The sequence below is a fragment of the Poeciliopsis prolifica genome, unplaced genomic scaffold (genome assembly GCF_027474105.1).
Source record: "Poeciliopsis prolifica strain line A6 unplaced genomic scaffold, Auburn_PproV2 SCAFFOLD001, whole genome shotgun sequence".
NCBI lineage: Eukaryota > Metazoa > Chordata > Actinopteri > Cyprinodontiformes > Poeciliidae > Poeciliopsis > Poeciliopsis prolifica.
The window spans coordinates 8585001-8607585 of record NW_026562376.1 but is presented as its reverse complement, the minus strand read 5'-3'; the positions used below and the strand labels follow the sequence as shown (position 1 = coordinate 8607585).

Below are 22585 nucleotides of genomic sequence, written 5' to 3'. Positions count from 1 at the left end.
ATATATATATATATATATATATATATATATATATATATATATATATATATATATATATATATATATATATATATATATATATATATATATATATATATATATATATATATCATATGATATATATATATATATATATATGAAATGTATGCTTAGATAGATAGATAGATAGATAGATAGATAGATAGATAGATAGATAGATAGATAGATAGATAGATAGATAGATAGATAGATAGATAGATAGATAGACGTACGAGTGTGTGAGCGTAGGCGTGTGTGCGTGTGCGTGTGTGTGTGTGTGTATATAGTTACATATATTTTTATTGAGGCATTGAAACAAAACAAACATTATTTAAATAACGTATTAAAGCTTAATAAATAAAAAATAAATAAAATTGTACAATTAAAAGGCGACATGGAGAAATGGAGAAATGCAGCCAAGCGCTCCGAAAAATTCTCGGGATTCTCTCGCGAGATTTTCCTACAAACGTCCTTGCATAAAGTCCACTAGTGGATATCCCTACGCTGAAGCTAGACGAAACGTGAGGTGTCCATTATGAACAGAGTTTTAAACAAATCATCTCTGAGGAATCTGGTAAGAGTTTTACTGTTCTATTGCAGCCAATGTGTTGCTCCGTTTTAGATGTTTAAAGTTCCCGAAGCTATACCCATCTAACGTGTTTTTGTTGTTGATGCTAACTGGTTAGCTCATTTGGTTGGACTCAATGAGCAATTACTTCATTTTGCATATGCATCGAGTCACCTCTGACGTTGCATCAATTATTATCTGCATGTTAGACACGACAGAAGCTGAAATGTAAGGTTTTGTTTCAGTCAGTTCTCTTTTTGTGTTGACATCGCTAGCTTAGCTCTTATGAAACATCGTAATGTTAGTTACGAAACTGCAACTTTGTCAATGACAAACATCGCCATACTATTATGAAATATATTGTAGTTTAATATTTATCACTGTTATACGTTATATTTTACTTTCTCTTAAAGTCATCTCTAAAATTAATACCTTAACAGTTTATGTAAACAACACAGGCGTAATTTGGAATTTAACATCATGCTAATGTAAATTTTTAAGCTGACTGAAACTGTAGGGTTCCTCTAAAAAGCTATAATATTATTAAAATGTTGAAATGTATGCTTACTCTGTTTTTTATTGTTCTGCTGAATAAAATTCAGCAGAACAAACAATACAGTTTGTTCCTGGTTGCAGGAACAAACTGTGCAAAGGTAAAATGTATTTCTGCTGCTAAACTAATTTGAAGCTGTCATCTCTAGACTACTGTTTTTAATTTTATTAGCATTTAATGAGAAAAAAAACTGTGCATCTGCTTTATTTTCTGTACTTTATCTGAATGTCCTTTCGTATCATGTATCACATCCATCATGTCTAGATTCAGCTGGTAATATCCTGTCTGGTTATGACACAGCTGGATGTGGCTTGTCTAGAGGTTATTTACCTGCTGTCATAATCTTCCATGTGGACTCTCCCCACACTAGTTTCCACAGAATGTCATGTGCTGGTAAAGGATTTCTGTGGTGCGATAAATTCGAGTAAATGGAACACAGTTTTACATTATTTACACAAAATACTAACATGGACACCATGCTCAAACTGCTTTTTATTTGAAACACAAGTTCATAAGTCCAAGAGTTATTGCTGATGCTGCTAAAATAATAAGACAATCTTGAATGTGCCATCATTTCAAAATTTTTATTTTAGGCCTTTTAAAGGGAGGGGATGAGCATGCTTTCACATATTGTTTAATGCCATTTATGTGTTCTATGTCTTGTAGTTGAGCAAAGGAATTTGGGCAGTAATGCATTTTGACATTTCTACAAAGTCCACTAAGTAGAGCTGTAATTAGCCCTGTTATTAAGAATATGCCTAATTTGTATTTTCAAGCTTTTTTTTTTTCTGGCCAAATATTTTGAGTCAGAAATATTATGCCAGTATGTTGTGTTTGAATACCAAACTGTTGAGCTGACAGGTGCCCTCCTGACCCCGATTTCCCTCCCTCCCATCGACTCTATTCATTCACAGCCTGCGTCCACACATGGTGACTGATTTGTATTTCCCAACAGACTGGCCTCATCCAGAGGTTTCAGAGCACCTTGGTCGTCGCAGAACACAACAATGACAAGCTGACCCCCATTACTCTCAATGCCATCACTGCTGCCGGTAAGCTGGGCGGAGATGTGTCTTGTCTGGTTGCAGGAACAAACTGTGCAAAGGTAAGATGTATTTCTGCTGCTAAACTTTTTTTTTTAAACTAAAACTATATGAACAGCATTTTGTTAGAAACAAAACTTGCTCTGAAACAGGTTTATTCATGAGCCACACATTTCAAAGCATCAAGCCCGCGTCTGTTAAAGTTATCAGCTATTAAACATTAATCATGAATGTAACTATACCATCACTAATGCAAACTCTTGATTGTTAACCAACATAATTTTTCTTTCTTTTGAGGTTGTGGAGGAGATCAGTAAAGTGCAGGGTGTGAAGAAGATCTTGGTGGCTCAACATGACTCTTACAAAGGTGCCTTGCCAGGTATGTTGATCATAACACATTTATTGAACAAGTTGTTCCTATTATAATGTTGGTATTTAAATAAATTTTCAAAATTAGTGCACTTTCAAAGCTTGGACATCATTCAATTTACCATCAAATTTTTTAAACAAAGCACAGAGAGCTTATTGTTGGATACCTTGGCCAGTAATTTATAGTTGAATATTTATGATTACACTGCAGTCTGAGGGTTAATTTTAATATGACCATATGTTTTGCTATTTGGTTTGCAGAGGAATTGACTCCCCTTATCTTGGAAACACAAAAGCAGTTCAACTTTACTCATATCTGTGCTGGTGCATCTGCTTTTGGAAAGGTAAAATCCTGCTACACCCCGAATTCTTTGCCTCCATCTCTGATCAGTCATGTATTACCTATAGTATTACCTCTCATTACTTCATTCAATAGAATCTGCTTCCCAGAGTTGCTGCCAAGTTGGATGTTGCCCCAGTTTCAGATATTATTGAAATCAAATCTCCAGATACTTTTGTCAGGACTATTTATGCAGGTATGACAAACTTAAGTAGACCTCTACAAATCATTGTTCTGAATCGGATTTCTTTTTAAATTATATATTTTTGACCTTTTTTTTTATTGATTTAGCTTCATTTTGTGGGTTAGTTTTGAAGTGAAACATATCTTGGTACAGGAAACGCCCTCAGCACGGTGAAATGTAACGAGGCGGTCAAGGTCTTCACTGTCCGAGGGACGGCATTCGAAGCAGCTTCAACAGAGGGAGGAAGTGCTGCGTCAGAAGAAGGTGTTACAGATTCAGCCTTCTGTGTTTGAGTACAGCCTTAAAAGAAAACAAAGCAAGTTGTGTCGAAATCCTGTCTTGCTTGTACTGATTGTCGCCATTCTGATTTGCAGTCGCTTCTACTCCTGCCGCTGGAGTTTCTGAGTGGCTCGAGCAAAATTTGACAAAGAGCGACCGTCCCGAGCTGACAAGTGCAAAGGTTGTGGTGTCAGGAGGTATGAACCCACCGCCTGTCTTTGACACAAGATCTCAAATTGAATTTATCACTGTTAATAATGGGTAGCACAAAAAAAGAAAGTCTCCAAGCAGCTAATATCGAGCTGTCATTTTTCCAGGAAGAGGCTTGAAGAGCGGAGAGAATTTCAAACTGCTTTACGACCTTGCTGACAAATTGAACGCTGCTGGTACGATGAGAAATATGAGGGTTCATTTGTTATAGTTGTGCTGATTGATTAAAATGTAAATCTTCTGCTTTTTATTGCAGTTGGTGCATCCAGAGCTGCAGTGGATGCTGGGTTCGTCCCTAATGACATGCAAGTCGGACAGACTGGCAAGATCGTAGCACCCGTATGTTCAACCTGACATCAGCTGAAGATTTGTGGAAAACATTTGATCATAAAACGAAGGGAGCATTAGAAAATTGACTAACTTATGGTTAAAGACATGAAGACGCTTTCTTTAAAATTTGAGCAGATCTTACGCTCAGCTGTAGCATTAATGTTGTACACTTTACTGTGAGAATCGTTTGCTATCTCTACGCAACAATTCAGTGAGATAGGGATGGCTGCTCCTTTTGAAAAGCTTAACTTCCTATTATGATTCAACCAGGATACCCCAGCTGTGATTATCCACACATTAGGCTCCTTTGAAATGTGCCTACTGGCACATTTAGCGGCCCTAAGTGATTTAGCTGATCCATTAGAGCAGAATGGAGTGGATGTCTGACCAGAGCCTCAGACATATCGTTTTCATCATTTTTTTTTTTCAGTTTGCATTAGATCATTCATGGGTACTCTACTTCCTCTGAATCCTCAATTGGAACATTCACTGTATAGTTCAGGTCTTTGGCACTTTTTAGGAAAAATATGCAAAAATATACATTTGTAGAGTTTTACCTTTTAAATTCTGAGTATTCATTTCATTTTGGGGTCCAAAAGAAATCCCTGCAACATTTTTTTAAAAATATTAGGATGTTTGAGATTATATCATTTGTAATTCAAATTGTTCACTATTTTTCACTATAGCACACACAGTTTAAGAGAATGACGAAATACAGTGCGAGTGTGAAATATTGGTCACCAAGTGTCCAGTGACCAATATTTGCCTTGGTGACCAATCTTTGTTGTCAGATGACACCAATATTTAGCTAAGCAAAGCAAGACATGCTCACTGCTAAGTACAGTTGAGAATATGTCATGCTGGGGGATCAAACCACTGTGATTAACATCACAGATTATTTGATACACTGGAATGTGTATAATTTTACTAAACTTATGACCAAATCAACACAAAGCCGTGGCTTTTCTCTCTTGATTAGAGAGATGGATTTGTGATGCTTCTCCCTGTATGTGTCAGTTTTGTAAAATATAAGAGACCACCAAGTACTGTTTTTTTTTCTTTTTTTTAAAGCAAAGTGTGGTTGAATAGCATTGATGGACATCAATATTTGTGCATCTGATGAGTTTGTTAAATGCTGCTGCATCGAATGCAATGGATTTATATCTTTTTTCACACATCTTTACTACCGGTGCCAACGACTTTATCTGCGGTAGTGAAAAACTTTGTTGCAGGTTTCATTAAATATTTGACCTGGGTTGTCTGTGCTGGTTTAGCTGTGTTTATTCATGACTAACCTCTATTCATGTTTAATGTCTTAGGAGTTGTACATTGCAGTTGGAATCTCTGGAGCAATCCAACACCTGGCTGGAATGAAAGACAGCAAGGTAAAGTTGGAGAACAAAGACAAACATTTTATTTTTATAAATCCATTTTTCTGCTTTCCTGTATCCAGCACTAGTGGTGTTTTACACAAATTTCAGGCATTTCTAACATATTGTTTTCCCTTTTAGACTATTGTTGCCATCAACAAAGACCCTGAAGCTCCCATTTTCCAGGTGGCTGACTATGGCCTTGTGGCGGATCTTTTCAAGGTGAGGATCTATGAGCAAAACAAACTTGTATTAAGGTATGGCAAACTCAGCGTTTTATTAGCTTTTAGTCCAGAATAACAGTCAGAATATAACATTTGTTTCCTAACTTATAAATTTTGCAGGATGCCTTATTCCACCTAATGGAAATGTGCAACTGCTGAATTATTAAGCCCTTGAATTAATCTAAGGAGGGTTCTGGCTGGTGCGTGCTGCCATGAGGAGACCACATTAGCATCTCAGGAGATATCAAAACTGATCAATAGCCGGATAAGAGTTGGCCTCGGTTGGCGTTCTGAGCTTCGACTTGCCAGGCCTCTTATACGCTCAGTTGCTTTCTTGTGTCAAGTTGGTGCTCGGGGATATCGAGCCAGGCGCATTGGCATGACTAACACTGGAGTCCAGTGCCGTCTGTGAAAGGCTAGCAGGTTATATTTTCATGTGTGTCCTGTTGGTCATGTTTTATTTAGCCCTTCAGTAGTGGCTGAGCAGCCCAGGTGTCCTGACAAACTCTGTAGGAGTGATTAGGAATAAGCTGGTGGCAGCAGAGTTGTGACCTGCTGGGTGAGATCATCTTACATGTGATCACTCCTCAGATAACTGATTAAAATGGATGGGCTCTCTACTTTTTTCCTAAATGGACATTGATATCCTGCAGGAACTCGGGCAGTGACTGATGATTCTCCTCAGACGCTGCTCGAGTCAAATGTGGAGGCATGTGAATAAATTAGCATGCATATTCATCGCTTGAGTCTGTAGCATCATACAAAAGGATTCATACCTCTTAAGCTCCTCCGCATTTTGTGACATTGCAGCCACAAACTGCAGCATTATGTTGAGATTTCAGGCATTTAAGAGATAGTTAAGAGAAAGTAGTGCATTATTATGGGGGGTGAAAAGTTGATGAAAAGTGGTTTTATTTATTAGCTTTTTTTTCTCCAACCTCTTTTCCACTGATACCCCATAAATTAAATGCACTGCAATAATCTCCCCTCAGAAGTCACATACATACTAGATGGAGTTCATTATTTAGAATTTTAATCTCTTCTTCAAAAGCCTAAGAGGTTTATTGGAGAACATTGATGAACATTATTGAAATAACGGCACTGATAACGACACCAAAGTAATTTTATCTGTTTTTCTCTGAAGGCTGTTCCTGAGATGACAGAAGCTCTAAGCAAGTGAGGGGAATCGAACCAGCGTGAACCAGAGCAACCATAGAAAACAGTCAACGCCTTAACACGTTTTTAAAGCTGTATGTTGGTGTTCTACAAAATCCCATTCTTTTAATTCCAGTTTGAATGTAGACTGCAGATATCAGATGGTTAATGGTTAACCTCTGCTTGCATCTTTTTGCTTTCTGTAGTACATGTAAATTGTATTTAAAGTCTTGGAACAGTACTTTTGGATGTCTGAATCTTACATGTAAGAAGGAAAAGAAAATGTACAGTAAGTAAAGAGATGCTTTTGAAAAGCAGTGTATTAAACACATATCTCAGAACGTCTACGAATTTGCCATGTTTTGATTTTTATTAAGTTGCAGCATTGATAACCTTGATCAGAGAAATGTTTAGAAAGTTTCCAATGTGGTCACAAATCTTAAAGGTTCATGCTATCATATCTATTTTTTTTGCACTTTATTTGAACTCACATTTCTTGCTCTTTTGTGAGACAGTCATTCTCTTTTATGAATATTTACACAAAATTATGTAAAACAAAGGGAAAAAAACATTTATTTAAGCTTACATGAAACCTGGAGGGTTTTAATTACCTTAATGTGGATTGGCAAAATCTTGAATAATCTTATTAAACTGGGGCTGGACAGCTTCCAGTCATGGCACCCGGAGTAATTACAAATCATCTGACATTTTAAAAGTCCAAAGATAAAATCCCTTTAACTCTGACTGTAGATAAACATGTAGAAAGTCAAAGAATAGAAGTTGAGATAATAATATTTTGCCCTGCAGGAGTCCATCAAGAAGGACTGTCAATAAATTTGGAGACGCTGACTTAGACACTGCTGCATGTTTCCCGGTGATGTAACGAGACAAGATTATTTGGAGAGCTCTAAAGTGTAAGAACAATAACGTTCAGCCCTCAGCACCATCGCCTTTCCCTCTTCATTTTCTACAAAAAAAAAAACATGAAAAGAAAAGCAAACTTGTCTGCACAGGCAGTATTTTTTTTTTCTTGGAATGCCTGACCTTGTTCACGCTGCTGGTTTGTGTTAGGAAAAGTAAGAAATTGTCAATTCCTGAAAAGTGTAGCCTGATGAATAATCTGTCTTTATTTTTATCAGTGCCCCTTGATGTGAGTTCATGCTCTTTAGTCCCAGCAATATAAAGAGGATTTAAGGAAGAGTTCATGTGCCAGTGACTTGTCAGGGTAGTTGAGGTTTTTTTTTTTTTTGCACTTGATCAGAGGAGCAAGCCTCCCTAGTTGGTCTGTGAAGTCCTACGCTTCTGACAGGTGGTTGACTGAAGTCTCCACCGATCCCATCATCCTGTATTTTTCCTCAAGCAGAGGCTCGTTACCCTGCAGGTGGATAACCGGCTTGTTGTGAAGCCCGATCCGGCTCTCTTGGTTCCTCTTGTTATAAATGTTCAGTCTGCGCTCCAGCTCTGGGCTGGTTTTGGTGGAGCCGGTCGGACTGGGCGGTTTTAGATTTACAGGGTCCAAGCCCTTCTGAGTGAGACATGAGTCCTCAGAAAGTGAGTAGAGCAGCTCCTGCACCACAGCACTGGGATTCCCTCGTGGCTGGGGGCCCAGGGCCAGCGGGCTGCTGTACGGTGGCGGGTAGCAGCGCTGGTCACTGTAGTCCGTGGAGGTGGAGGCCTCGCGCACCGTGGAGCTGCAGTCCATGCTGGAGCCCAGCGTGTGGCTGCTGATGCTGTGCTGACGGGCGCTGAAGCTGCTGCGGGACACGGCCGTGGTGGACGCCTCGCTCACAGAGCTGCTGGTGCGCTGCAGTCGGCTGGACAGCGCCGCGTCGGCGCTAACTAAGGTAGAGGGAAGCTGGCTGGGGTTGTTGGGCAGATGGACATCTATCGCTGCCGTGGTGATGACACGGGCTGGGTCTGGGATCCCCATATCTGCAAAAAATAAAAAATTAATAAAACAACTTTGGAATAAAGTAATCTCACAGATAGTTCCTACAAAAACATTTGTATACCTTTGAACGTTGTCATCTTTTGTCACATTACACCAACAAACTTCAATGTTTTTGAAGTTTATACGACTGACAAAACTAAATAAGGGCATAATTGTGAAGTGAAAGAACCAGAAAAAATATCAAAAATCTTCACAAATAAAAAGACTGAGACTTGTGTACTTTTATATTCGCCCCCCTTTACTTTGATGCCATTAAATAAAATGCAGTGGAAACTGTTGCCTTTAAAAGTAACCTGCTTAGTAAAATAGAGAGAAAGTTTAGGTTGATCATCTATTCACAGTAGATTTATGTCTGTGAATAGGAGCTTTCTGTCTCAATTTCCTAAAATGGTTGGACAAAAATTTGAGCTATTTTCCTGTTTAACAGTTATGGACTGCTTGTTGTTGGGGTATCCATTAAAAGCCCAGTTTTGTGTATTAGCATTTGCAATATGACAAAATGTGAAAAACTTCAAATAGAACAAATAGCTTACAATACCACGGTTTTGGTTTGCTGATACTCACCGCTGCTTGGCTCGCTGTAGTACTGGCTGATGTAGTTATTCATGTCATCCTGACCATGATGATCTGAAAATAGAAAAAAAAGAGCTCATGTCAGTGTAAATGTAGTGTACACTGCAGTAGTTATAAATTAACGGTGAAACACAAAATCAGTGTTAGTAAATAAGAAAGAAGAAAATGATTCCTAAAATCCTCATTTATGATAATACAACCTCCGAGGATCATTAAACTAGAGATGTGGTAACAAATAAGTTGTAAATAATAAATAAAATGCATAAATGAAATTGTCTCTCTTGGTAATTTAACTGGTCAACACAATTGCTGGATTTTCAATATTAATGTGATCTGTATCTTTCTGTGTAATAACTTGTTAATATGTACTGTTCAACTTTTTACAGGTGAGCCCAAGAAATATTTGCTGACTGATGTTTTTTTTGTTTTGCTTTAAAATGTTAAGCAAATAAAATTAAACCAAATTCAAAACAACTAAACTGTCAAAAGCAAACTCTGTATTTCATTGTAATGAATGGGTCACTATGCTGTTGTATAGTATAATAAAGGGACATACATACTGAAATGACATTTAATTTTAAGATTAATTTCTGTTGCAGATACATTTAAATGTAAAACATATGAGATCACATTAAATTCTTCAAAAAAACAGAAAGTAAATGACATAAATTCCTAGACATTTCTAAAAAAAAAAAAAAAAAGATAATTTCAGATAAATTTGTGACACATTTGTATTTTACAAATATGCATTTTTGTAAATTTCTCTCTGTATAACTGTTAATATGCCAGACTCTGCAGTATATTGATTTATGCTTAGGATTTTATTTTTATGAGTCTGTCTTCATTGTTCAGTCCAAACAGCGACAGACACCATTCCCCAAATGATCAATACCACTTGAGTGTGAGACTTTCGAGGCCAACTGAAATGCAGTCCAACTTCAAACATGCCATCTGTTTCACGCTGTGATTTATTACGCCGATAAAGAAAATGCTTCGGTGTTGTGAGCCCCTGACATCACCTGTACAGACAGTGCTCTGTGTCCTCTGAGTTATGAGCAGTCTCTGTGAGAGAGGTTTATAGACCAGGCTCTGGCTCACTATGTGATGTATAGTGCAGATGTGGCACCAGAATTTTGATGAGGAAGGTGAGAAGATTTATTCTGAGGACACCAACGCCCTTACAGCGTTTGATGAATGTTTATTCTGTGGAGGATAAAGGAAGTCGTGCTACATTTTCTGCAAATTCTTGTCTTCATTTGCTAATTTTGTTGCCTTCTGCGGGCCAAATTGCCAAGTATTCTTTTTCAAGTCAACTAGACAAATTGTTCTGTTACATTATATGTTGGACAATATGCAGAGGCGGTACTAATATCAGTTCTGTGCGTTTATGTCGGCAGACATAAAAGATCATGGCATCTTAACAAGCTTTTAACATTGCTCAAATCTCACCTGAAGTGTACAAAAAACACACAATAGATTCCACAATGCTGTTTTATATCAAATGAAAATGAAGCACAAACAGAAAGGCAGTGGGTGGAAAAATAAGAACACCCTCTAAGCTTCCGTAGGATTTAGGAGTAGCAGTGGCAGCCTAATGCTGGTGTTTAAACTACTAATTAGCAGATGATTAGCAGTGTGACCACACCGATGAGAGCAGGAGTTTGGGCAGTTTGCTGATATCACAAAGGAAACGTATTAGCAACGACTTTATGACAAGTGTTGCTGATAATTCAACAAACTGAACATTAGAAACATTTAACAGAGTGATGAATCTTTTAAGGAGTTGCTATCCTTGAAAATTCTGAACATGCACTTCTGAGAAACCGTAAAAAAAAAAAAAAAAAAAAAAAAGATTATTTTCAGATTCCAGAGTTTCAGAGTTAGCATGTTAAATATTACAATTCATTACAGTACGATTAGATAAAGAAACCAGAAGTATCTGCTATGAAGGGTCACTGCTAAAGGGGTCTCAACAACATTTTGAATCATAGTGTCTCCTCAGGTTTTTTCAAAGCTACTTTTCAATTTTGCCCTTACGTAATGACAGTTTTGAATGTGCTGTGCTTTTCTTTGGACAACTGAGATTAGTTTTAAATAATTCCGGAAATAGATAAGGCCAGATCATGATCACTGTGTCCTGATATATAAAACACAGAGGAATCTTTTTATTGGGACTGTCTTGTCAGAATCAGGAAGAAGGCCTGGAGGGAAAACGTCGTCTAAAAGACCTCTAGAAAGCCCAAGAGAGCTATTGTTCATGTCTACTTTAAAAGATTTAAAAGCTCCAATGGGTTTGGAAGAAACGTTTGCAGAAACAAAAGGTTTCTGCAAATGAACTAAGTTAGGGTGAACTAACTTAGCTCTTTTTTGTTTTATGGCTTTCACTTGCTAACATGGTTTATATGCCTGGCTATCTTTATAAGGACACACTGCGTTTACTGTCACAGATTGTTTCACAAAATCTTCCTCACATTTTTTGTTTTTTTCCATTTTGACTCAGCAGACAGTTTTAAAGGCTCTGATTTATTTAAGAAAAAAGAATCGCAAACAAATAATAAAGAAGGGACTTCTTCTAATGTTTCAAATAAGTTATCTGCAACCCTTTTTGTGGTAGTATATATTTTTTGCTGCTTGTTTACTGTCCACCCCAAACTTTACAATTAAACCTCCAGCTCCTTTCAAGATATTAAATTTCTCCACCATTTATTGGTGAATGACCATCTTTCCTCCTCCTTTTAGTTCTCAGTGATAAACCACAACAGGATGTTTTGGGTGGGTTACCTGTTGCCCCCCGAGGCTCCCTAACTTTGGCTGGTCTGTGATGGTCAGAGGCCCCCACTGCTAACCCGTCCACCTCCTGGAAGCTGCTGCTCTGTTTCCCCCACATATGGTGGATCTGCATGGCAGCTTCGCGCTCTGCTACAAGGTCCAGATCCTGCTGGGCAAGGTGGGCCCTCAGCTGTCTGATTTCAAACTGGAAAGAAGAAAATCGTAGGAAAAAGAAAACGTATGAGAAATTTTATGTTTTACAAGGGATGTTTTTCAGCCCAACGAATTTATTTACAGTGCTATGAGAGAGTTCAGCAGTGGAAAAAAACTGAAGATGGCTGTCTTGTCAGTTGGTTCATTATTAGCATTTTATACTTTGTTTCTATGTTAGTAAACCTTTCAGAGCTTTCAAACGCCAGATTAACATCTTCACTTGAAATTCTTTCAAAAATGATATTATCTCCACTTTTGAACGCGTTCAAAACACATCCTTATACAGTCCTTCATTTTTTTTCTCTCGGTTCGTTCGTTTATATAGATGTTTTTCATTACACTACTTTTTCTATTTGGATTTGTTGGCTTTGTCTTCTACCAAAACATGCTTGATTTGTTTGAAACATTTAAGAGTGTAAAAAAAAAAAAGAAATCTGCATGGAAGTAAATACTTTTTAAACAGAAGGTTATATTACTTGCAGACTTACCAAAAGTGAAAAAATACAAATTTATAATTAATTGTGAAATATAGAGCACCTTCAAACTGATGTCACGACCATAGTGTAATTTCTTTCTTGTTTATTTTTGATTCATACATTTTGCCCGGCGGTGGAATTGTTTCTCTCGTGTGGCATTTTGCTGCCCTCTGCTGGTTTCACGCTGCTACAAACCAACATAAGAGAGGATCTAAGTGAGAACTTACAGCTTGTTCTTGGCAGATCTGGGTTAGACGATCAAGCTGCTCCTCCCGCACTGCTTTAGCCTTCTCGTACTGCTGGATCTCCAGCTCCATTTCCACCTTCACTTGCAGAACATATGCTGGAAAACAAAACAGACTGATCTAAGTGGAGATAATATAATTTTTGAAAGAATTTCAAGTGAAGACATTAACCTTGCGTTTGAAAGCTTTATAAGGTTTATTAACAAAGAAACAGAGAATAAGATGCTAATATTGAGCCAAAAGACAAGACAGCCACCTTCAGTTTTTTACACTGCTGAATGCACCATAAGTCATGGGACAGATTGTTTTACATTTGAGAAAATGTTTTGACCATAATGTTGCAGATGTACATCTGAGTGATTAATGCTGTGGCTGAGATTAATAAACAAACTTTATGCAACCAATTATGTCTGTTTTTCTGCTGCATGTCTTGAGAACATTTAACTTTATAGGTAACCTTAATATGTGAAAAACAAATATTACACACAATTAATAATGAAGTCAATAGTAGAATTTTTTTTTCTCATTGGTTTTGCACCCAAGCCTGAAATGAGCCTGATGTTTATGTATCGTCTTATATTTGATAAGTTTAACTTTCACAACTTGTAGAATTTTCTGGACTTTTACCCTGATATATGTCTATACTGAGGGCTTCATTTTGTTTATTTTCCTCATGCACTTTTTGTGTCATGCAATGAATACTTTTGATTTTGGGAGTAAAAGTAGTGACTTAAAATAGCCTTAAAATGTTAATAGATTAATTTAAAATAATAGCAATGAATAAGTTTTAAGAGGTAACCACAGTCCCCGGGCCACCAGGGGGCCCCCTCACGCTGCTGAACTCCTCCTGGCAAACATTTGAACTGATGTTGATTATAACATAATTTAAAATTTGCTCCTACAGCCTCTGAATGGTGAATTTAGTATAGCCCAAAATTTGTTTACATTTTCAATCATAAATGTTTTTTATTATTAAAGTCACTATAAATAAATTATGCTCAGGGCGCCATGCAATATTTATTTGAATTCATCTTGCATTTCACTGAACAGCCACACGAGGGAGCATCATGTTTAGTTCTGTATGACCAATGATCTGTGTCGATGAGCTCTTTGGAGCTTCACAGGTGACTTTTGATAAATGGCACCTTGCCCAATATAAGGAAAAACTAAAACAAACAAATACATCTCAAGACTCAACACAGCGAGTGCAGTGCATTATCTGTCTGTGTGAAGAGAGGATGGAGGAGACGTCGGCCCCTTCTGGCTCACCATCAATGATTCTCTTAACCCTCCAGATGCGCAGTGAGATAATGAGGCCGATGGCGTCCCAGGGGCTGCTGGGGCCATTGGCCACTGTGGAGGCCACCATGGGGGCCAAAGACAGCACAATGACAGCTCCATCAAACACCTGCAAAAAAAAAAAAAAACCTTGAGTTATAACACTTGCAGAAAAAGAAACCATCAATTTACTTCTCATGGGACACATGAGAGCTCACCTCTACTTTGTTCTCAATGTAATCCCATATCCCCAGCACCACAATCCTGAACACCGTCTGAGAGCAGCAACGAGACAGAAAAAAATGGAAACGTGGAGTAACTGTAGATATTAAACCCCACACTAAACACAATTTAATTAATGCATTGTCTTAATTTCTCCAATTTACCGGACCTAGTTTCATGTAATACAAGCCAAAGCTATAGTATTTCATGTCTACTGCAGTTTTGCCCCTTTTCTGGAACCTGAAAAGCCCTTTTAAAAGCTCATGCTTTTCTCTTTGTGCCAAAATCACAAGAACGTCTTGACTGTTTATGTAACATGTGTCAGTACTTTTATAACCTTAACTTGAGCCATGCAGATATAAAAGAACTGTTTGAATAATCTCACTATCTGTCTGCTATTGTCTGCATACCTCAGTGTGTCTGTTCTTCTTGAGCCCATACTTCTGTCATCACGCTGCCTTGTCTGCTCACTAACCATGGGATTTTGGCTGCAGATGCATATATACACTACCTTGCATACTCCTTGAACTTTTTGGAAGTTTGTCATGTTACAATTACAAACTTTAATGAGATGCGTTGGAATTTTATCAGACAGATCAACACAAGGTGATGGATATTTGTGAAGTGAAAGGAAAAGAGTGTTGTAGTTTTAAGTTTATGTTTTTGAAAATTAATCAATCAATCATTGCATACTTTGCATACTCCTCATTTAGGACTAATCTGAAATCTGGTAACTCTAAGGAACTGCATAGAATCTTTCAATTAGTCCTAAATTTCTGGTTTTTGTAGAAGAGCAGCAGCAAGAAAGCCGATTCAAAAAAGTCCAATTTTATTAATTATACAAGCACATTATAGATATTTTCAGCAAAGTTGTGTATGTGTGTTTTTTTTTTAATAATTATTATTATTATTATGACTGGACCAGTGTGGAGTAAATGGATATATTATTAGAACCTACTAATCCAAATTTCTGAGCTCGTTTAACTAAAAAGTATAAGATAACGTTAGTAAGGAAATGAGAAGATCATGCTTCTTCTCATTTCTTTGCTTTGTTTTAGGCCTTTAGCGAGGTTGTGTGTGAACTTTACATAAGGCATGTCTTTACATAATTTTTTTTTACCATTTATGGCAAATAGAGAAAAGAGCAGCTTCATTCTGATAGAAGGCACTTAACCTGTATCCTCCCCTACATCTCTTCCCATAAGCTCTGAGGCATTAAGTTTGCTTGAGTGTGTTGCAACGTGTATGGGGGAAGTGAAAGCTCACTAACGCCCATGTGCTGATGTTGACACAAATGCAAAAATATGCAAGAAAAGCTTTTCAAGTACCAATTTTTCCAGCACCTTTAGTTTGTGTAGTTTTTGTGTTTGTGTTGTCTGTGTTTATCTAACTAGCATTTTTGTTTTCACAATGCAAAACATTTGGGTATCTGTAGGTGACGCTATTTTAATATCACCATTTCACAGTAAAAGCAATGTATTTAGTTTCAGTAAAAGAAATGTTACAGATATTTTTGATTTCTCGCTTCTTTCAGTGAATATGCTCTGCAGAATATGGTGTAAATCACACAAATAAAACTGACAATAAGCATCTTAAAGGTAAAAATAACAGTGACAATAGTAACTTAAACCAATCCAGACAAGTGTTTGTTACATACTTTATAAATGAAGAGAGTTAACATGCAGATATGGAGCCTTATAGCAGAAGCTAAAGCTTTGAAAGTCAAGTGTAAGAAATGAAAATGATCATCAATGAAGAACATCTGAGGTGTTGGAAGAGAGTGGCACAGGAAGCTTTATCTGCACTTTAAACTGTCTTTGCTGTGGATCAATCAAATAACCTGAGATGGATCGTGCAACAGCAGAGACACGAGTGCTTTGGAAATTCAGTCTTCTTTATGTGAATTTTTATCGGATCAGAGTACCAAAATGTGTTTGTGCAGTGAATAAAGGTACAAAGCTGTTCCAGTATTGTGTTGAGAACCTGCTGGTGCATTTCATTGGAACAACATACTGCACAGCGCAGCATTAATCGTTAGGTCGCTGCATTGGCTGAAAGTGAGATTACTATTGTGTTGAGCAGGCGAGGACTCACCTCAGTGAAGAACACAGAGAGTATAGCCAGGCTGATCCAGTGGATGATGCTGGCAAACTGGGATGCATTATTAACTGAGGGCATAAAACACAGTAACCTATTATTTTAAAAGACAGAGGGGGACATGAGCTAAACATAGGTGATACATTTCACTGCATCAAACATCAAGTGAAAATACCAGCGCATCCACACGTATGCATCTCCAGATTGAAGCCTAAAGCAGCATCATACATATTCATTCACCACATACTGTACAGGCACGTGTCTGCATCTTCCATTCTATTCATCAGGCCACTTGCGGATGGCATCAAACTGCGCTCGGCTATCAGCAGAGACATTTGTCTTCACGCGCCACATCTCCCTCCATCTGTCTTTGTTTGCTGTGTTCAGTGATCTGTCCTATCAGCCTATTCATCTTCCTCCAAGTCCTTCCCACAATCCCACAAGTAGCAGACTCTGCATCGCTTGATTTCTTGGTCTATCTTCCTTCTCACATTTGTCTCTGTTGGTAATTTCACTGGTCAATCACTCAGTTAGTCCACTGGGAACACATTTTGAAAATCGCCAGAGGAAAATGGTCTGTCAGCATGTGAGCCCTGCGGACATAAAGCAGGGAATTCACTCAGATCTTTACCTCAAGGAATGTGAGTGAGTCTTAAAATACAATAAAATTTTGGATGTAGGAGGTTAGGATTTTTTTTTTGTAGATATTAGAATTGTTCATAAATTCAAGATGTACTTGGTTTTCTTCTTAGACAGTGATTTTGTTTCCCTGTGACTTAATTGTTTATATGTTTATAGTATTGGTGGCTGGAGATGAAATTTATAGAGACTTAACACAGTATAAAAAACAAACTTGCTGTTTTTGCATGTCAAATACTTATAGCAATGTCATCATTGAAGGTATGCTGGAGTACAGATGATCAATTATATATTTAGAACATGTCTGACATTAAATTTAGGTTGATAAGAAAAATGCTCCAAGTTAATCATATAATTTTTAAGATTACAATATACTGCAGAATTTCAGTTAGTCTTACAGTAGTACTGACAAAGAGTTGAGTTGAAGAAAGTTTATGCTCTTTTCAGTTTAATATTTGCAAGCATCAACATTATCACAAAGTATATTTGAATAAAATTACCTTCTGTGCTTTATTTTAATCTTAATGTAGCATTCTTGCATCTTAACCTTCATGCTAATGATGGAGTAATGAACCTGCCCCTTTGTCTTATGTATTAGATCTATGCTTTGACCCAGTGCCTTTGAATAACAATCAGTAAACAGTTATGCTGAGCAGACCACTTTCCTGTCTCTCCAAGGGCGTGTTGCATCCAGTCTAGCCTGTTAATAATGAACAGAACACACCAACTTCATCAATATTACATCCTCAAAACCACACTTGCCATCCCCTCCAACGTCATCACGGCCATGTTATCTTGGTAAGCATCACTCACACTGCAATAGCTTGATGTCTATGAGCAACTCCACTGTCAGCAGCAGCACCACCAGGATGACACAGGCCACCAGGAAACAGTTGAAACCTGCTGACAGCAGACAGACCTGCCACAGTGCCGCCCGGCGTCCACAGCAAGGCTTCAGCCAGTTAGACCTGAGGGAGAGGAAGATGTGGAAGAGATGAATAATATTTTAACAGCATCAAAGAGTAACATCTATGACAAGGTTGAATGTAAAACACAAGACATGCAAAGAGACAAGATGTGTGTTGGAAAGGTGCATAAACATGTTCCAAATGATTATGCAAGTGATAATTTCTCAGATTTTCTTAAATGGTCAATACAAATGATGGTCAGTATAATTTTCAAGTCATGAACTATTGCAGTATAAACCAAATTTTACTGAACAAAGCTCCCCATGAGAAGAGTATTTTTTTTTCAAAAATAAAAAACCCAAAATGGACTGTTCCAAATTATTATGCACAGCAAATTTTCTAAACATTTTATGGATTATAAAGAACTGCAAACAGTCATTCTTTGAATGTGCAGCAATCAGTGGTCACATGTACTAAAATCAAAAGCTATTTCAATCGAAAACATCTTAACAGATCGAGTTACATGTTAACATAGGACCCCTTTCTGATATCACCTGCACAATTCTTGTATCCATTGAACTTGTGAGTTTGTGGATAGTTTCTGTTTGAATTTATTTGCAGGATGTCAGAAAACCTTCCCAGAGATGCTGTTTTGATATGAACTGCTTTCCACCCTCAAATCTTCTGCTTGAGGAAACTCCAAAGGTTCTCAATAGGGTTGAGGTCAGAGGAGGATAGTGACCACACCATGAGTTTCTCCCCTTTTATGTCCATAGCAGCCAATGACACAGTGGTATTTCTTGCAGCATGAGATGGTGCATTGTCATGGATGAAGATGATTTTGTTACCGAAGGTACGGCTCTTCTTTTTGAACCATGAAAGAAAGTGATCTGTCAGAAAGTCTATTTACTTTGCTGAGGTCATTTTCGCACCTTCAGAGACTCTGAAGGGGCCGACCAGATCTCTCCCCATGATTTCAGCCCAAAAAATGACTCCACCACTTCCTTGCTGACGTCACATCCGTGTTGGGATGTTTTGGCTGTCCACCACCAATCCATTACTGTGTCCATCTGGACCATCCAGGGTTTCACAGCAGTCATCAGTGAACACGTCTGTTGGAAAATTAATCTTCATGTACGGCTGGGCCCACTGCGACCGTTTCTGCTTGTGAGTACTGGATAGGGGTGGCCGAATATTAGGTTTGTGCACCGCAAGCTTCAGTTTTCATTAAATATCTAATGTTTTCATACCTTGTCATATGGCACTACACTATCTGATGATTTGCGTCAGCAGAGAGAACCTTTCTCTTTCCCATATTGCTTGAAACCTGTGGCCTGCTTAATAATGTGGAACATCCTTCTTAAGTAGATTTCCTTTAATTGAGCTCACCAGACAGTAAATCAACCCAGCACTGAAATTAATTATAGTGATTCAAAAAGCCCTGACACACAATATCATCTTTACATTTAAAGCACAACAAAAAAAAAATTGCGTAATAATTTGAATCATTATGAATGTGTATTTTTCACCCTCAGTTGATATAATTTCTGACAAAGTATGTTTTTTGATTTAAATATACATTTTTAAAAAGATTTATATTTGATAAAATAGTGTTATGACAAGGCTCCTTTGTCAGATTTAAATGGAAAGGTGTGTTTGCAAGTCTTTTTTACTCGGTTTGCTTTCAGAAGGTAAATTCTCTCAAAAAATAGTCACTATCATTTGTAACCTAAAAGCAATGTCTGTCTGAGGGTAAATGGAGTAAAAAAATAAAAAATAAAAAAGCTCTTCTTTTCTGCATTAGCTTCGGTTGAAAGAGGCAAAGAAGCGAACAGCCAGTTGAAACCAGAAATGAAGGATGAAGGAGTAGAAAGCGATGAAAATGGCATTAAAGAGGAAAAAGCACAGTTTTGCACACAAGAAAAGAAGGTATTAAAAACAATCATAAATCTATCATAAAAAAGAAAGAAAAAAAAGTCACAGAATTTGTTAAAAATAATTTTTAGTTTATGCTGAAACTCAACCAGTATAAACTGGTTCAGTCTCTTGTGTAAAATAAAATATTTCAAAGCAAACAATCCTTTTTGGATCTTTTCCTAATTATGGAGCTTTAAGGTAAAAAAAAAAAGTCAGGCAGTATGATGAATCCTGTTTATTAATTTGTGAAAGCTGAAGGCATTGATTCTTCCAAGTTATAAATGTAGAGCATTTTTTTTTTTAACAGCCACAATCAAAGCTTTATGATCTGGACTTTTCCAAATGTTTGAAGGGACAGTAAACTTATTGTATGTAAACTTTTGACTTTGATCCATCCATCCGTTCATGTCTGTCTGTCGGAACAGTTAATAGAAAACTTACTCCGATCAGCTTTACAATCTTAAAAGAAATATGTTTTCTTTAAGTAGAGAAGAAGGAAAGGACACATGTACTTTATGACTGGAGTCATTTTGCTATTAACAGATCTAAACAGTCTATTGATCCTAAAACAAGGTCATCAGAACAGCTGGAGTTTGGCCATGCCGTTGGTCCATGCCAAGAAATCAAGCGGTGCACTCAGCTCTCCATTGCAACCTTCTCTAGCTGCCAGTCCCTGCAAATTAGAGCCCAACACCAGGGGGGACAAAGAGGCAGTGAAGGGTAATGGTTTTTTCCCGTGTGCAAACGTACTCTAAGGGAGAAATGTCAACCCACATAGGCTAAAGAAAATATTTATTCATTAAGATATTTCATGCAGTAACAGAACATTTGTGAGAAAACTGTTAAAAGATAAAATGAGCAGCAAAGGAAACTCAGGCTACGATCTGAAAAGCACAATTTAACTCATGCTGTGTGAAATCATAATTCATTCAGACCTGTCCCAAAAGGCTGGCAGAAAAGGTATTAATTTAATAAACCTGTAAAGAAAAACCCTGACTAAAATCAGTGTAAATGACATTGATGAATTACTCCAAGCTCAGAAACATAATTTTAGGAAAATCTCTTTAAACCTTGAACACCCAGGACCTGAAGTATTTATGAAGAAGAGGGATTGCTTTAGCAGTGCAGGAAGGCAAAACAAACAAACAACAACAAAAAATCACCAGTTTAGGGTCAAAGCAGGGTCATTTTATACAAGCGACCCCTCACAGATTGTTCACGCACAAATGCAAAGAACACAGATGCACGCTCTGTGTGCAGATAAATGAAATCTGTAGGGCAGCGCGCACCGTGCGCGGTTCACGAATCCATCAGCTGAGCAGCTTATGCAGAGAAAACGCACTGAGGGATGATCGAAGCACGACGAGCAACTGCAGAGTGAGGGGATTAGATCATGAGACTTATCAATAGTAACCTGCGATGGAAGTGAAGGCTTGCTGTAAATGATGCTGGCTGCAGAAAAGCTGCTCCAGCTGCACAAAACGGACAAAGAGGCAAAGCAGGACAACTGGCACAGGCAGAGTGGATCTCGCTGCTCTGTTGGAGCCCCGTCTGCACAGACCTGACAGAGTTTTGTCTCTTTTACCAGCTGAGTTACATTATCCTATCACGTGGAGTGTCTCACTGCATTGTCTATAGCAATTAAGGCACGAGAAAATACAAGTTAAACCTGTGAAGCAGTGGGCATGCTATAGTGGGGTAGAGGGTAATGCAACCCACATTTGGAGGGCTTGAGTCCTCGACACGGCCGTCGTGGGTTTGATTCCCGGACCTGACGATACTTGCTGCATGACTTCCCTCTCTCCCTGCTCCTTTCCTGTCAGCCTACTTTCATGTAAGGGACACTAGAGCCCACAAAAGACCCCCTAGAGGGGTGGAAAAAACCCTGTGAAGCAGTGACAGGTTAAACTGAAATTAGAGAAGAAAAGATTTGTTTTTGTGTAAACCTTTTGGTGAAGAGATTGAGCAGGAGAAAAAGAGGCTGCAATCAGAATAATGACAATCTATTCAGTTCTCTGGTACACCGATTATAAAAACACAAGTTAATATGTACAAATAAAATCAAAGAGTGAGTAAGCACACAATAGGCAAAATATTGTATTGTTTATCTTGATTTCAATAAAACCCAGATGAAAATGTTTCCAAAGCCCAAGATTGTTTTTTTTTTGTTTACTTTTATTGGTCTTTTTACTTAAATGTTTCTAATCATCAGAAAATAAAATGTATAAAAAAAATTTCTATACTGAGTCCGTTTATCAAGAAAAAATATCCAAGCCAATGTGTAAAAATATAACTGCCTCATTGGTTTAATCCTGAATTAAGTGTGATTAATTCAATTCAATTCAAATTCTAAAATACTTTATTGATTTTTGTAATTTGTATTGTCCAAGACTTTCAAAGAGTTGTTCTAGATGCTGGACAAGAACATCAACATCATTCAACATCATTCCCACAGTCAAACATGGTGGTGGCAGTGTGATGCTCTGGATCTGCTTTGCTGACCTGCTGATTCAGGCAACCGTAAACTCTGCTTTCAAGCAGGAAATCCTGAAGGAGAATATCTACTAGCGAGTGACCTTGAGTCTTCCTGCAGGTAATATGAAGGACACAACTAAGTCCAGTTCTGAATGGCTCAAAATAAACATAAAAATGTT

At 37.7% G+C, this 22585-nt stretch overlaps 2 protein-coding genes across 2 annotated transcripts in view; one reads left to right on the top strand and one right to left on the bottom strand.

The window, feature by feature from the left end:
* Positions 1-477: 477 nt before the first annotated feature.
* Positions 478-6988, top strand: etfa (electron transfer flavoprotein subunit alpha). The gene is made up of 12 exons (XM_055034849.1): positions 478-592; positions 2095-2244; positions 2480-2561; positions 2813-2895; positions 2988-3087; positions 3229-3339; positions 3450-3551; positions 3672-3740; positions 3821-3903; positions 5214-5279; positions 5406-5486; positions 6633-6988. Exons 1-12 carry the CDS (start codon positions 554-556, stop codon positions 6666-6668), a joined length of 1002 nt encoding a protein of 333 aa, XP_054890824.1. The 5' UTR covers positions 478-553; the 3' UTR covers positions 6669-6988.
* Positions 6989-7848: 860 nt separating this feature from the next.
* tmem266 (transmembrane protein 266) overlaps positions 7849-22585 on the bottom strand; it is a 31999-nt gene continuing 17262 nt past the window's right edge. The window contains exons 4-11 of the mRNA XM_055034834.1: positions 17920-18074; positions 16465-16538; positions 14367-14423; positions 14140-14278; positions 12853-12968; positions 11949-12141; positions 9159-9221; positions 7849-8575 (exon numbers count right to left, since the gene is read on the bottom strand). Of these exons, the coding sequence (XP_054890809.1) occupies positions 7938-8575; positions 9159-9221; positions 11949-12141; positions 12853-12968; positions 14140-14278; positions 14367-14423; positions 16465-16538; positions 17920-18074 (1435 nt within the window). The 3' untranslated portion in view covers positions 7849-7937. The remainder of the gene's footprint in view (positions 8576-9158; positions 9222-11948; positions 12142-12852; positions 12969-14139; positions 14279-14366; positions 14424-16464; positions 16539-17919; positions 18075-22585) is intronic.